Raw genomic sequence first — 15,363 nt, 5'->3', positions numbered from 1 at the left:
AATTGTGCTTATATTTGTATGTGCATAACAACTTTGCATCCAGGAATCTCTGAATTCTTTGGGCTATTCCATATATATGTATTATATGTATACAATATGTATATACGGTGTCATTTGAGAATAAAAAGAATTTTATTTCCTCCTTTCTGGTCTCTTTTTTTCTGTTCTTGCCTTAATGTACTGGCTAGCACTTCTGTATAATGTTAAATAAAGGTAGTGATAAAGGACTTTCTGTCCTGGGGAGAACTGGGGACTGAATGAGGAGATTTCTATTCAGAACTCTCTGACCTTGATCATGTGTATTTTTAAGCATACAACCCACTTAAAAATAGAAATCATTTAACAATTTAAATGTCGTAATTTTCACATATGAAGCATGTTTAATAGTTATATTTTAGCCTAGAAGGAAATGCTGCATAATTAGGAATTAAAGATACTGTGAAACACTTGAGCATAATGCATCACATATGCCATTCTAGTTTCAACTGAAAAAAAAAACCTCTCATGTTGACAAAACCTTGAGTCTTCATTTCAGTTGAGCTAAAAATGTACTAGGTGGGGCAATTAAAGTTACATTTTCTAGAATCCTTTCTTGCTCCAAAGACATTACTTAGGAAGAGTCTGTATCCAGCAAGTGGCATCTGTTGCCTATTATCAGGAGCAGAAACCTGAGGGCTTCTTCCACTGCATCTTGCTATCAGTTTAATTGCCAAGGAAGAAACAATGCAGTCAACTATTGGTTGGAACAATGTTTCACTCATATAGAGAAGAGACAGAGCAGTATCAGTTTCAGTAGTGAATGTCAGTTTCCCATGGCCAGCAGGTCCCTCCCAGAAGCCAATACAGGGCAAGTGGCCTGTAAATAGCCATCTTGTTGTGCAGCAGGACCTCACCCTTTTTGAAGGGGACACCCCGTTTCCAACGTGGGGTTTGCCAGGTGCCATATTACACACACACACACACAGGCACCATATTATACACATCTTTAAGCAGAAAAAAGTACACATGGAGTCTGAAATGGAAAGATATTCACAGACAATTCCAGCATAAGCGGTAGAGACATCTTGGTAAGGAAGTGTTCCAGGCCCAAAGCCCAGTCTTGTGTGATCCAGTGGGGGATCAAAAGACTGTATCTTGAGACTGCCTTTCCCAACATTTTGGCTCTTTCATAAAAAACAATACAAAACAAAACAAAAACAAAGTTAAGTTACAAGAGTCATAATATTAAATGAGTTAGAAAATATACATTTAAGTTACCCTGAGATTTTTGTTTTCTATAGGGAATCTGCATAGTGAAGCATAAGGATACAAGATTTATCCATGTTTTATTTATTATCTATGAACAACTGGGAAATTTTTAAGTTCTCTGAACTTTAGTTTTCTCATATGTAGTAAAATGGAGCTAATACTACCAGCTTCTAAGTTGTAACACTGAGATAACATGTGTAAAATCCCTAACACCTCCCATGCAGAGGTATTAAATGCTCACATGAGGGGTCAAACTTACAGGAAAATCTACATAGTACAGTGCTGCTCTGAATTTCTTTATAAGATGAAAACTAGCAAATAATATAGTTCTAGGCAATTTTATTTAATACTTAACATATCTGAATAACTGATTAAAAAGCAAATATTTATCAGTTTTAAAGAGTTGCACAAAAGGAAAATAATAGGGAAACTAATTGCTTGTTTGCAAAATTCATTTGGATGTGGGTCAGTTTCATTAAATTTAAAAAAAATTTTCTAAGTCTTTAGACATTAGAGCTCTAGTATATGTGCTGCCGAAGCGAGCACTAGACATTAGAGCTCTAAAAGTAGCAGTTGGAATTAATACTGGCTTGGGATCCATGGCTCACAGAAATCATTACATTTTGTTTCTTGATGCTATGGATTTAACAACAGATTGGAAGAAACATGAAACTTCTCACATGAATTAGACATTAAGAGGCCAATTTGTGCATATAAACTAAAAATTGATAATACATTCAGATATGATAGAACATATAGCAAATATGAAGTTGTTAACAACTTTCCAGAAGGAATTAAAAAAAAAGCATTAATAAAGAGTGGTCTTTTTCATCATTCTCAAAAATTCTTCCTCATTTATCTCTCCATCCCTATCACGATCAGCTTCATCAAGCATTTCCTGTAAAATAAAATGTAAATATGCTATGTTAAATCCTTAAAAATGAATAATGACATGACTATTCAAATACACAAATTTTATTTTGAATGTATTTGAGTCCAACTTAATTAAGACTATTACTATAAATTATATATAAACTATAATTTTAAAAGTAAAAAATTACCTGAAGTTCATCATCTGTTAAATTTTCCCCCAATTCCTTAGCAACCCTCTTGATATTGTTTAGTGTTATGCTTCCAGTATCATCATCATCAAATAATTTAAAAGTCTTCAATATTTCTTCTTTTTCATCTTTTTCACTCTTTAAAAACAGAAGCAATTAAATGTCATTGATCTTTCATTTATTCTATCAAATTGGACTTACAGGTGTTTGAGTTCTAGAGCAGCAATGTACCAGGCAACTGAGTTCTGACTGTACTGCTATAACTTTTAACAATTATTCCAATGCTCTCACATTTGCTCTCAAGGTATCTATATTCAGGGCTTGTTAAAGTGGAAGAGGCAAGGATGATAAAGAGAATGTATCCTTATTAACACCAGTAACTGATACCCATTATCAAAAATGTAAGCTCTAAGAGAACACAGAGCTTGTCTCACCTAGTGCTCTCTCAAATAGCGCCTGGCAAAAATGGGCACTCGGGAGATGTTTGCTGAGTTCAAAGGCTTCAAAATGCTGACTCCATTCTCTCTAACCAGCCATCTATCCTTATTATTTCCTAACAACCTTCTCCACACGAGTCTTCATTATTATCCTGAAAACATCTTTGATCTTGCTATTCCTGTCTATGTAAATCCTACCCATCTTGAAAAACCTAGTTCCAATTCTTCCTCTGTGAAACCTTTGATTGTTCAAAAAAATGTAAAAGGCTATTGCTTGTATTTCTTTGAAAAACAAAATCACTACTATACCATTTTTACACTCATTATGGCAAAAAAATCTTCAAAAGTAATGGTGCCAATTCCTTCTTTGTCGATTTCAGCTATCATTTTTTTAATTTCTTCTTTCTTTGGATCAAATCCTAAGGCTTGCATGGCAATCTGAAATAGGAAGCAAATAAATTATACCACATTCTCACTGCTAGCTCTTAAATTACCTATTAATGACTAGATTTTCTCTTTTTTACTATGGACTAGGCATAAACCTAGAAAGTCAAGTCAGCAGGCCTAGGTTGCAATCCTACTATGCCATAGGATATGTCCTTGTCACATCCTGAGTTTTGCTGTACTCATTCATAAAACAAGAATAAAATGCCTAACAAGATACTACATTATTAGTATGAGGCAAGTATGTATACTGAAGGTGTCGGTGTCCACACTGAAGAGATTTTATCTCAAGCTTTTAGACAGCTGCTGTTAAAGATTGAAAGACTGCCACAGGTAAATGGTTTTTAAATATTTTAGAATTAGAAGTAATTTCAAAACCTTCAGTTCTTTCACATCTATGGTTCCAGACCCATCAACATCAAATAAATCAAAGGCCTCTTTAATTTCTTGCTTTTGGGTTTCATTCAGTTCAAGTTTTGCTGCTCTTTTCTTCCATTGGTCTGAACCTGTGCAGTAGTTGGATGCCTGTAATAAATACATACGTGCATGAAAAACTATGTAACTGGAAAACTTAGCAGACCTGAATAATCGATGATAAATAAGCCTATTGAAGAACCCTATTCCCTACTACATAACAACCATCAGCAATTTCCCCCTTTTCCCTTTGCTAACACTTATGCTTTTAGATATTAATATCTTGGTGGAAAGTCTGGTTCTTTTTACCACTTTTTTTTACCAAGTTTTTCCTTCAAACTAGCGCTTTTTGAGAGAGAGAAGAGGCAAAGGCATGTATGCTCCAACGGTAGATGTTATGTCCGAATAGGACTGGCCCTACTTGGTATATCTAAAAAGTAATGTCTAAGGCACACCTTTCATCTAGGCCTATATGTCTCATAATAAAATTTATTTTGTGGGATATGCTTGATTGAAACAAAACCCTTTCCCACATTTTAGTGTACTTTTCTATAATGCAGAAGCTGAGAAATGAAAAAAAAAACTACATTGTCCAGGTGAAAAACTACTCCAGGGATCGGAGTAAGAATAAATGTTGGGCCAATTATCAGCATCCAGGTAAGGTGGAGGTCATCTTCCTGCTATGTGCCATCTTCCGCTGACAAGCAAGGTCATAGAGTTACTCCTGGGATTTTGCAGCCTTACTTCACTATCCCATCTCCAGCTTCGGGTTAAGAATCAGTGGCGGCAGGGGCACCTGGGTGGCTCAGTGGGTTAATCCTCCGCCTTTGGCTCAGGTCATGATCTCAGGGTCCTGGGATGGAGCCCAGCATCGCGCTCTCTGCTCAGCGGGAAGCCTGCTTCCTCCTCTCTCTCTCTCTGTGCCTGCCTCTCTGCCTACTTGTGATCTCTATCTGTCAAATAAATATTAAAAAAAAAAATCAGCGGCGGCAGAGATGGCAACTGGACATCACGTTTCGAAGCGCCTCATCACCTGAGCGGGCTCAGGTGGCGGCAGCGGCGGATTCTTGGTCCCCGGACTGCGGATGCACAGGTGCGCAGTTCCAACCCCTCAGAACCTTTATCTTCCCAACCCTGGACGCTTTTTCCGAGCTCAGGACCTCTTTCCTAGAAGCCTAGACCCTCCAACAGTTTCTCAGCCTCTTCTTCTCTGTATGCAGTTCTTTTCTGGCTAACCAGTGGTTTCTGCTGCCGTCACGGAACCGATCGCCGAGCGCTGGTATCAGCGCTTGGTGGGGACGACCGGGAACCAATGAACTGGAGGCCCGCTCCTGCGTCCCTAGAGCCGCGGCCAGCATGCTTCTAAGTTTGCCACAAGAGGAGGGGTTACTACGTGACACTCGAGGATCAGGAGGTGAATAACACATTTCATAAACCAAACAAAATTCCTTCCTTGCTCCGGCTGGAAGTTCAGCCCTAGCCCCGGCCCGCAAGGGGTTACGGCGTGGCACTCACCATGTCACCAACCGGTGAGGTCCGCTGGGACCTCCCAGCCGCCAGCCGCGCAGCCCAACAGCAGTCTACACAGTTCAGAAACCGTTGCTAAGGCCGCTCTCGCCACGCCCTCAAGCAGCCCCGCCCACCCAGGCTGCCGGATGATTGACAGTTATTCTACCCAATGGTTAGAAAAGAAGGCCCTTGAAGCCCACCCTCTCTCCTCTTTACCAATAGAGTAACGCTCTGCCTTTCTTAGCCGGCCGTTAAGCAGAACTTTCCCTCTGGTATCTTAGCGACCAAACCCACCCAGCTGGCTGGCTTGCTCCGCTTCGCACATGCGCAAAATGCGGGCGGAGAAGGGGGCTTCTTCGTCCGGGTGGTTAGATGTCCCAATGCCAAACAACAGGTCCGGAGGTGAGAAGCTGGGATCTGAAGCCTCGCGTGAAGATGGAGAAAGAGCGAGGTTCGTAACGACATCCTTCCACCGACTGCCAAGTCTTTAGTGCAGACGATGAGAGCCTTTATTTGCTTTTTTGACCTCTTCCTACCCGGGGAAAGGATGAGAATCCAGGGCCTGGCGGGCCGGGTAAATTGGTCCAGTTTAGGCTCACCGTCCGGCTGGAATTAACAGAGGTGGAGGGGACGGACCTTTCCCGGGACCGCTAGATATTTCTCCTCCACAGTGCCGGGGGCTTGGCCTTTAGCATTTCCCTCTTACCTGGTCCGGAGGGATTCTGGTGCTGTAGCCAAATGGCTGGAAGGAAGTGGGTATGGGGGCAGTGTGGGCATCGGGATGCACCAAAACTCACTGCATACGAAAGAGTTTTTAACCAATGTTGTAGTATTTATTTGCCGGGAAGAACTTTGGCTCCAAATATAATTACGACCAGACCCCCCACCCTACCCTACTCTCACCCTCAGCCATTCCTGTGGTTGAATCCCAAGATATGGCCGGCTTTCCAGCCATATCCTGCATAAATCCATAGTCATGAGTCAGAGAGAAGTAGCCTGATAATCCAGTTGATTCAGTAACTGCTGAGATTTAGAGCCTATAACTACTGTAAATCAAAGCAAATTCTTGTCCAGAGGGACAGACTTGTTGACTCTCCCAGTCGTGAATCTGGTCAGGGACCAGGCAGAGGGTGGAAGAGAATGAGATGGACCTCGCACTTCTGGTAGAAATGAAGAGGTGATATTCCCTTAAAACTTATGGCCCTAATTTCTTACACATCAGGACTGTTTTTATGCCTCCTGCGGTACCTTCTGCAGAGTAAGTACTTTATTTTCCAAAAATCATACTGGACTCTTCAGCAGTGGATTTATGAGGAACATTAACTTTTGCCTAATTTTTTTCCCCACTTATCTCCTTGAAGGCAGGGCAAGAAAAATGTGCAAAGCACATTGTTGAATCACAGTCCATACTGTATGAAGTATGTAGAAGCATGGCACATTTTCCAAAACCATAATCCTGTCTGGTTCACATTCTATCCCGTCAGACACCCAAGCTTTGTAATCATGAACAACATATCAGGATTCTGGAAAATGGGTAAGGTTATTCTAAAATTAGAAGTGATTTTTCCGTATAAAGTCCCAGTGGAAATTAAAATTATTCAAGTTCAAGATATTTTGTGATTAAGTAGAATGTTCATTAACTTAATTATAATGCAGTAGACCCTTAAACAACAAGGATTTGAACTGTGTGGGCCTACTTTTATATGGATTTTTTTTTTTTTTTGAGATTTGCCACAATTTGAAAAAACTCCCTGTTAAAACTTGTAGCCTAGAGATACTGAAAAAAAATTTTTTAAGGTAGTATTGTAAGAATACAGCATATAATACATGTAACATATAAAATACGTTTTAATTCACTGTTTTTGTTATCTGTAAGTCTTCCAAACGATAGTAGGCTATTAGTTAAGTATAGTTAAGTTTTGAGGGAGTCAAGAGTTATATTTGGATTTTTAGTTGTGCAGTGGTCGGAGTCCTGTCCCTAACCCCTAGATTTTAAGGGTTAGTTGTATTTTGATTTTTCAGGCCATTAACCTCACCAAGAAAGTTCCTCTTGATGAGTTTTAAGGACATTTACTTCATCTTTACTACTGATATTAAGGGGATTTCTAAGACCCAGAAATGAATAGTGACCAAATATATAGAACCAAATTCTAACTTTGATCAGTGTTGATCTTTTGACAATTAAAAGTCTGAGTAATATGTTAACCTGCTTTTACATCACTTTGTGATTTAGGCTCTTATATTTGGGAAATTAACTTCTAGTAAAATGATTTTTTTATTATAGTCTGAGATTGCAATTCCTAGGTCTTGGGTCTAGAAAGTACTTAGTCTTGAAAAATAGCTGTTACTAATCCAGTTGTATTGTAAAACAGTAGTAATAATGGTAATTAGTCTAGGAAAATATTAAATTCATTGGCACTCTTACTTATACTAAATTTATTTAATGCTTTCCACATGTCTTATATTGTGCCAGCTACTGGGTGAGTTTGAAAGGAACTGAGTGTAGAGGATAAAGATGAATAAAAGTAAGGAAGCCACAGATTAGTAGGGGAGAAAGGCACAGACATATATACAGAGTTTTAAATTCCGGGCGCTAAGTGCTTTAGTAGATGTGTGTGGAAAGTGCATGAGCACTGGAAGGAGGCACTACTTCCTGGGACAATGGAGAAGGTTGTATCAAAAATGTGGAGCTCTGCAGGAGGCTCGCTGGTCAGCACGGAGTCTGCTTCTCCTCCATCTGCCCCTTCCCCCACTCATGCTCTCTCTCTCTCTCAAATAAATAAATAACATTTTTAAAAATGTGGCGTTTGCCTTGGGTCATGAAAAATATATAGCATTTGCCAAGGTGAAGAAAGGGTAGGATAGGGGCGCCTGGGTGGCTCAGTGGTTTAAGCCACTGCCTTCGGCTCAGGTCATGATCTCAGGGTCCTGGGATCGAGCCCCGCATCGGGCTCTCTGCTCAGCAGGGAGCCTGCTTAGCCCTCTCTCTCTGCCTGCCTCTCTGCCTGCTTGTGATCTCTCTCTCTCTCTCTCTCTGTTAAATAAATAGATAAATCTTTAAAAATATTTTTAAAAAAGGGTAGGATATTCAAATGTGAATATAGCATGTATAAATATGAAAATAAATGTATGTTCTAATGTGTCAAGATCTTAGGGTTTATAAAGAAAGGTGGGAAATGAGTCATAAATTACGTTCAGGTCTGATTATGGGACACCTGTGTCAAACTAGGGAGTGAAGATTTTATTTTCTAAGATAAATAGATGTTTTTAGGCAATGGAGTACTTTGATTAGGTTTGTGTTTTGCAAAGATAATTATGACAGCCATGTGAAGGAGGAACCATTTTGGAAGCAATTAAATGGTCTCAACCAAGGCAGTACCAAATAGGAATCATGTAAAATTTTGGTGGAGTAATACTGATCATGGCATCTGTTTAATCTTGTCAGTTTTGTACTTAAAGTTAAGATAGCAACTATGGTGGGGCGCCTGGGTGGCTCAGTGGTTTAAGCCTCTGCCTTCGGCTCAGGTCATGATCTCAGGGTCCTGGGATTGAGCCTCGCATCAGGCTCTCTGCTCAGTGAGGAGCCTGTTTCTCCCTCTCTCTCTGCCTACTTGTGACCTCTCTCTCTGTCAAATAAATAAATAAAATATTAAGAAAAAAAAAGATAGCAACTATGGTGAAAACCATTTGCTCACCAAATATTTATTGTCAGCAGTGTGTCAGACAATATTCTTGGTACATGGTATACCTCAGTGACTAAAATTGTCCTCCTGGGAATTACATTCTAACAGAGGGAGATGGTCATACATAATAAATACATACCTAAACTTTGTACTACTTTATAAAGTGGTAAGTGTTATGGAAAAAAGGAAGTAGAGCAGTTAAAGGGAATTCAAGTGTAGAGGGAAAAGTGGAGTTGTGATGTTAAATAGGGTGCTCCATGGTAGGCCTCACTGAAAATAGTAAATTTGAGTAAATATTTAGAGTTGGTGAGGCAACAGATTTCTCAGGGATGAACATCTCAGAAAGAGGGAATAACTAGAACAGAAACTCTACGTTAGGGAGCATGACTTGCAGACTGCTGGAGGATAGAGTAGTAGGAAACTACTACTAAGAGGGAGGAGTGCAGGTTATTAGGGCTTTATTAGGACCTTGATTTTCATTCGTAGTGAAATGGGAAGGCTTTGCAAGATTTTGAGCAGAGGAGTGAAATGATCTGAGCCGATTTTTTAAAGGGGGCTCCTGTGTCAGACAAAGGAGTAAAAACCTTTATGTTCCAAGTTGAAGGTTTTTAAGTAATGGAACATAATTAGACCACTATATTGGAAATAGACTGGTGATATACAAACTGTTCATTTTGATAATGAAGAAAGCTAATCATACTGCCAGAAAATATTAATATTTTTAAAAATTCAACTCCTGAAAAGTATTGCATGTCTTGGTATTCTAGACCAAATGCCTTAAACAGAACTAGACATCATACTAGGAAAAGAAGGATGCTTTTGATGTCAAAACCCAGTGCAGTAGTGTGACTGTGCTTCTGATAGACATTTAAAAAGTTAAAGAGACATTAAGCTGGCAAGTAAAGTTGTTAGGAAACCCAATAATAAAACAGCTATTTGTGGAAAACATTGGTGCTGATGTATGGCAGAACAAAAATCAGAGTGTCAATTCAATGCCAAGAAAAGTTTTTTTTTTTTCCTTTGAAATTATCTATTTCACCATGCCTGTTACTGTCTTTGCCTTTTTATACTCAACTTTTTAGAAGATGAGAGATTTTTGTTTGCATTTTTATTTTTGGTAATTAATTAATCTTTCCAAAATAATTATTTAGGAGCTTTTCCTTCGGAGCATTCCTCAGGAATGCTAAGACTTTTTTTTTTTTTTTTTTTGGTTTTGATTTTCTTTTTTTTTTTTCCATTTTATTTATTTTTTCAGCGTAACAGTATTCATTCTTTTTGCACAACACCCAGTGCTCCATGCAAAACGTGCCCTCCCCATTACCCACCACCTGTTCCCCCAGCCTCCCACCACTGACCCTTCAAAACCCTCAGGTTGTTTTTCAGAGTCCATAGTCTCTTATGGTTCTCCTCCCCTCCCCAGTGTCCATAGCCCGCTCCCCCTCTCCCAATCCCACCTCCCCCCAGCAACCCCCAGTTTGTTTTGTGAGATTAAGAGTCATTTATGGTTTGTCTCCCTCCCAATCCCATCTTGTTTCATTTATTCTCCTATCCCCCTACCCCCCATGTTGCTTCTCTATGTCCTCATATCAGGGAGATCATATGATAGTTGTCTTTCTCCGATTGACTTATTTCACTAAGCATGATACGCTCTAGTTCCATCCACGTCGTCGCAAATGGCAAGATTTCATTTCTTTTGATGGCTGCATAGTATTCCATTGTGTATATATACCACATCTTCTTTATCCATTCATCTGTTGATGGACATCTAGGTTCTTTCCATAGTTTGGCTATTGTAGACATTGCTGCTATAAACATTCAGGTACATGTGCCTCTTCGGATCACTATGTTTGTATCTTTAGGGTAAATACCCAGTAGTGCAATTGCTGGGTCATAGGGTAGTTCTATTTTCAACATTTTGAGGAACCTCCATGCTGTTTTCCAGAGTGGTTGCAGCAGCTTGCATTCCCACCAACAGTGGAGGAGGTTCCCCTTTCTCCGCATCCTCGCCAGCATCTGTCATTTCCTGACTTGTTAATTTTAGCCATTCTGACTGGTGTGAGGTGATATCTCATTGTGGTTTTGATTTGTATTTCCCTGATGCCGAGTGACGTGGAGCACTTTTTCATGTGTCTGTTGGCCATCTGGATGTCTTCTTTGCAGAAATGTCTGTTCATGTCCTCTGCCCATTTCTTGATTGGATTGTTTGTTCTTTGGGCGTTGAGTTTGCTAAGTTCCTTATAGATTTTGGATACTAGCCCTTTATCTGATATGTCGTTTGCAAATATCTTCTCCCATTCTGTCAGTTGTCTTTTGGTTTTGTTAACTGTTTCCTTTGCTGTGCAAAAGCTTTTGATCTTGATGAAATCCCAATAGTTCATTTTTGCCCTTGCTTCCCTTGCCTTTGCCGTTGTTCCTAGGAAGATGTTGCTACGGCTGAGGTCGAAGAGGTTGCTGCCTGCATTCTCCTCAAGGATTTTGATGGATTCCTTTCTCACATTGAGGTCCTTCATCCATTTGGAGTCTATTTTCGTGTGTGGTGTAAGGAAGTGGTCCAATTTCATTTTTCTGCATGTGGCTGTCCAATTTTCCCAGCACCATTTATTGAAGAGGCTGTCTTTTTTCCATTGGACATTCTTTCCTGCTTTGTCGAAGATTAGTTGACCATAGAGTTGAGGGTCGATTTCTGGGCTCTCTATTCTGTTCCACTGATCTATGTGTCTGTTTTTGTGCCAGTACCATGCTGTCTTGATGATGACAGCTTTGTAATAGAGCTTGAAGTCCGGAATTGTGATGCCACCAACTTTGCCTTTCTTTTTCAATATTCCTTTGGCTATTCGAGGTCTTTTCTGGTTCCATATAAATTTGAGGATTATTTGTTCCATTTCTTTGAAAAAAATGGACGGTATTTTGATAGGGATTGCATTAAATGTGTAGATTGCTTTAGGTAGCATGGACATTTTCACAATATTTATTCTTCCAATCCAGGAGCATGGAACATTTTTCCATTTCTTTGTGCCTTCCTCAATTTCTTTCATGAGTACTTTATAATTTTCTGTGTATAGATTCTTAGCCTCTTTGGTTAGGTTTATTCCTAGGTATCTTATAGTTTTGGGTGCAATTGTAAATGGGATTGACTCCTTAATTTCTCTTTCTTCAGTCTTGTTGTTGGTGTACAGAAATGCAACTGATTTCTGTGCATTGATTTTATATCCTGACACTTTACTGAATTCCTGTACAAGTTCTAGCAGTTTTGGAGTGGAGTCTTTTGGGTTTTCCACATATAGTATCATATCATCTGCGAAGAGTGATAGTTTGACTTCTTCTTTACCAATTTGGATGCCTTTAATTTCTTTTTGTTGTCTGATTGCTGAGGCTAGGACTTCTAGTACTATGTTGAATAGCAGTGGTGATAATGGACATCCCTGCCGTGTTCCTGACCTTAGCGGAAAAGCTTTCAGTTTTTCTCCATTGAGAATGATATTTGCGGTGGGTTTTTCATAGATGGCTTTGATAATATTGAGGTATGTGCCCTCTATCCCTACACTTTGAAGAGTTTTGATCAGGAAGGGATGCTGTACTTTGTCAAATGCTTTTTCAGCATCTATTGAGAGTATCATATGGTTCTTGTTCTTTCTTTTATTAATGTGTTCTATCACATTGATTGATTTGCGGATGTTGAACCAACCCTGCAGCCCTGGAATAAATCCCACTTGATCGTGGTGGATAATCCTTTTAATGTACTGTTGAATCCTATTGGCTAGTATTTTGGCGAGAATTTTTGCGTCTGTGTTCATCAAGGATATTGGTCTGTAGTTCTCTTTTTTGGTGGGATCCTTGTCTGGTTTTGGGATCAAGGTGATGCTGGCCTCATAAAATGAGTTTGGAAGTTTTCCTTCCATTTCTATTTTTTGGAACAGTTTCAGGAGAATAGGAATTAGTTCTTCTTTAAATGTTTGGTAGAATTCCCCTGGGAAGCCGTCTGGCCCTGGGCTTTTGTTTGTTTGGAGATTTTTGATGACTGTTTCAATCTCCTTACTGGTTATGGGCCTGTTCAGGTTTTCTATTTCTTCCTGGTTCAGTTGTGGTAGTTTATATGTTTCTAGGAATGCATCCATTTCTTCCAGATTGTCCAATTTGTTGGCGTAGAGTTGCTCATAGTATGTTCTTATAATTGTCTGTATTTCTTTGGTGTTAGTTGTGATCTCCTCTTTCATTCATGATTTTATTGATTTGGGTCCTTTCTCTTTTCTTTTTGATGAGTCTGGCCAGGGGTTTATCAATCTTATTGATTCTTTCAAAGAACCAGCTCCTAGTTTCATTGATTTGTTCTATTGTTTTTTTGGTTTCTATTTCATTGATTTCTGCTCTGATCTTTATGATTTCTCTTCTCCTGCTGGGTTTAGGGTTTCTTTCTTGTTCTTTCTCCAGCTCCTTTACGTGTAGGGTTAGGTTGTGTACTTGAGACCTTTCTTGTTTCTTGAGAAAGGCTTGTACCGCTATATATTTTCCTCTCAGGACTGCCTTTGCTGTGTCCCACAGATTTTGAACTGTTGTGTTTTCATTATCATTTGTTTCCATGAATTTTTTCAATTCTTCTTTAATTTCCTGGTTGACCCATTCATTCTTTAGAAGGATGCTGTTTAGTCTCCATGTATTTGGGTTCTTTCCAGCTTTCCTCTTGTGATTGAGTTCTAGCTTCAGAGCATTGTGGTCTGAAAATATGCAGGGAATAATCCTAATCTTTTGATACCGGTTGAGACCTGATTTGTGACCCAGGATGTGATCTATTCTGGAGAAGGTTCCATGTGCACTAGAGAAGAATGTGTATTCTGTTGCTTTGGGATGAAATGTTCTGAATATATCTGTGATGTCCATCTCGTCCAGTGTGTCATTTAAGGCCTTTATTTCCTTGTTGATCTTTTGCTTGGATGATCTGTCCATTTCAGTGAGGGGAGTGTTAAAGTCCCCTACTATTATTGTATTATTATTGATGTGTTTCTTTGATTTTGTTATTAATTGGTTGATATAGTTGGCTGCTCCCACGTTAGGGGCATAGATATTTAAAATTGTTAGATCTTCTTGTTGGACAGACCCTTTGAGTAGGATATAGTGTCCTTCCTCATCTCTTATTATAGTCTTTGGCTTAAAATCTAATTGATCTGATATAAGGATTGCCACCCCAGCTTTCTTCTGATGCCCATTAGCATGGTAAATTGTTTTCCACCCCCTCACTTTAAATCTGGAGGTGTCTTCGCGTCTTAAATGAGTTTCTTGTAGGCAACATACTGATGGGTTTTGTTTTTTTATCCATTCTGATACCCTGTGTCTTTTGATTGGGGCATTTAGCCCATTAACATTCAGGGTGACTATTGAGAGATATGAATTTAGTGCCATTATTAGCCTGTAAGGTGACTGTTACTGTATATTGTCTCTGTACCTTTCTGATCTACTACTTTTAGGCTCTCTCTTTGCTTAGAGGACCCCTTTCAATATTTCCTGTAGAGCTGGTTTGGTATTTGCAAATTCTTTCAGTTTTTGTTTGTCCTGGAAGCTTTTTATTTCTCCTTCTATTTTCAATGATAGCCTAGCTGGATAGAGTATTCTTGGCTGCATGTTTTTCTCATTTAGTGCTCTGAATATATCATGCCAGCTCTTTCTGGCCTGCCAGGTCTCTGTGGATAAGTCTGCCGCCAATCTAATATTTTTACCATTGTATGTTACAGACTTCTTTTCTCGGGCTGCTTTCAGGATTTTCTCTTTGTCACTAAGACTTGTCAATTTTACTATTAGGTGACGGGGTGTGGACCTATTCTTATTGACTTTGAGGGGGGTTCTCTGCATCTCCTGGATTTTAATGCTTGTTCCCTTTGCCATATTAGGGAAATTCTCTCCAATGATTCTCTCCAATAGGCCTTCTGCTCCCCTCTCTGTTTCTTCTTCTTCTGGAATCCCAATTATTCTAATGTTGTTTCGTCTTATGGTGTCACTTATCTCTCGAATTCTCCCCTCATGGTCCAGTAGCTGTTTGTCCCTCTTTTGCTCGGCTTCCTTATTCTCTGTCATTTGGTCTTCTATATCACTAATTCTTTCTTCTGCCTCATTGATCCTAGCAGTGAGAGCCTCCATTTTTGATTGCACCTCATTAATAGCTTTTTTGATTTCAACTTGGTTAGATTTTAGTTCTTTAATTTCTCCAGAAAGGGCTTTAATATCTCCAGAGAGGGTTTCTCTAATATCTTCCATGCCTTTTTCGAGCCCGGCTAGAATGTTCAGAATCGTCATTCTGAACTCTTGATCTGACATATTACCAATGTCTGTGTTGATTAGGTCCCTAGCCTTCGGTACTGTCTCTTGTTCTTTTGTTTGTGGTGATTTTTTCCGCCTTGTCATTTTGTCCAGATAAGAGGATATGAAGGAGCAAATAAACTATTAAAAGGGTGGCAAAGACCCCAGAAAAATGTGCTGTAACCAAATCAGAAGAGACCCCAAATTGTGGGGTGGAGAAAGGGGTAAAAACAGGTTCTGAAAAAAAAAAGAAAAAAAAAAGAAAAAAATTTAAAAAATAAA

General features: G+C 39.3%; 2 protein-coding genes across 4 annotated transcripts in view; one reads left to right on the top strand and one right to left on the bottom strand.

Annotated features, from left to right (window-relative positions):
• Nucleotides 1-384: 384 nt before the first annotated feature.
• Nucleotides 385-5,222, bottom strand: LOC123937056 (centrin-4). Its single transcript, XM_045997558.1, has 5 exons — nucleotides 5,120-5,222; nucleotides 3,569-3,715; nucleotides 3,056-3,184; nucleotides 2,310-2,447; nucleotides 385-2,146 (listed from the first exon to the last, which is right to left on the bottom strand). Exons 1-5 carry the CDS (start codon nucleotides 5,120-5,122, stop codon nucleotides 2,057-2,059), a joined length of 507 nt encoding a protein of 168 aa, XP_045853514.1. The 5' UTR covers nucleotides 5,123-5,222; the 3' UTR covers nucleotides 385-2,056.
• A 167-nt stretch (nucleotides 5,223-5,389) lies between these two features.
• The window catches only part of BBS12 (Bardet-Biedl syndrome 12), a 35,620-nt gene continuing 25,646 nt past the window's right edge, over nucleotides 5,390-15,363 (top strand). For all 3 annotated transcript variants that reach the window (XR_006816532.1, XM_045992346.1, XM_045992338.1), the window contains exon 1: nucleotides 5,390-5,564. The gene's annotated coding sequence lies outside the window, so the exon portion shown is untranslated. The remainder of the gene's footprint in view (nucleotides 5,565-15,363) is intronic.

This window comes from Meles meles, chromosome 2, assembly GCF_922984935.1.
Source record: "Meles meles chromosome 2, mMelMel3.1 paternal haplotype, whole genome shotgun sequence".
Classification (NCBI taxonomy): Eukaryota; Metazoa; Chordata; class Mammalia; order Carnivora; family Mustelidae; genus Meles; species Meles meles.
Note: the sequence above shows the minus strand (reverse complement) of the source record. Positions and strands in the feature narration are given on the sequence as shown.

Coding starts and splice junctions, on each gene's coding strand:
- LOC123937056 (XM_045997558.1), bottom strand. Junction 2,448..3,055: donor CCATAATGAGTGTAAAAATG/GTATAGTAGTGA, acceptor CTGTTTTTAAAG/AGTGAAAAAGATGAAAAAGA. Junction 2,147..2,309: donor TAACAGATGATGAACTTCAG/GTAATTTTTTAC, acceptor TTTATTTTACAG/GAAATGCTTGATGAAGCTGA.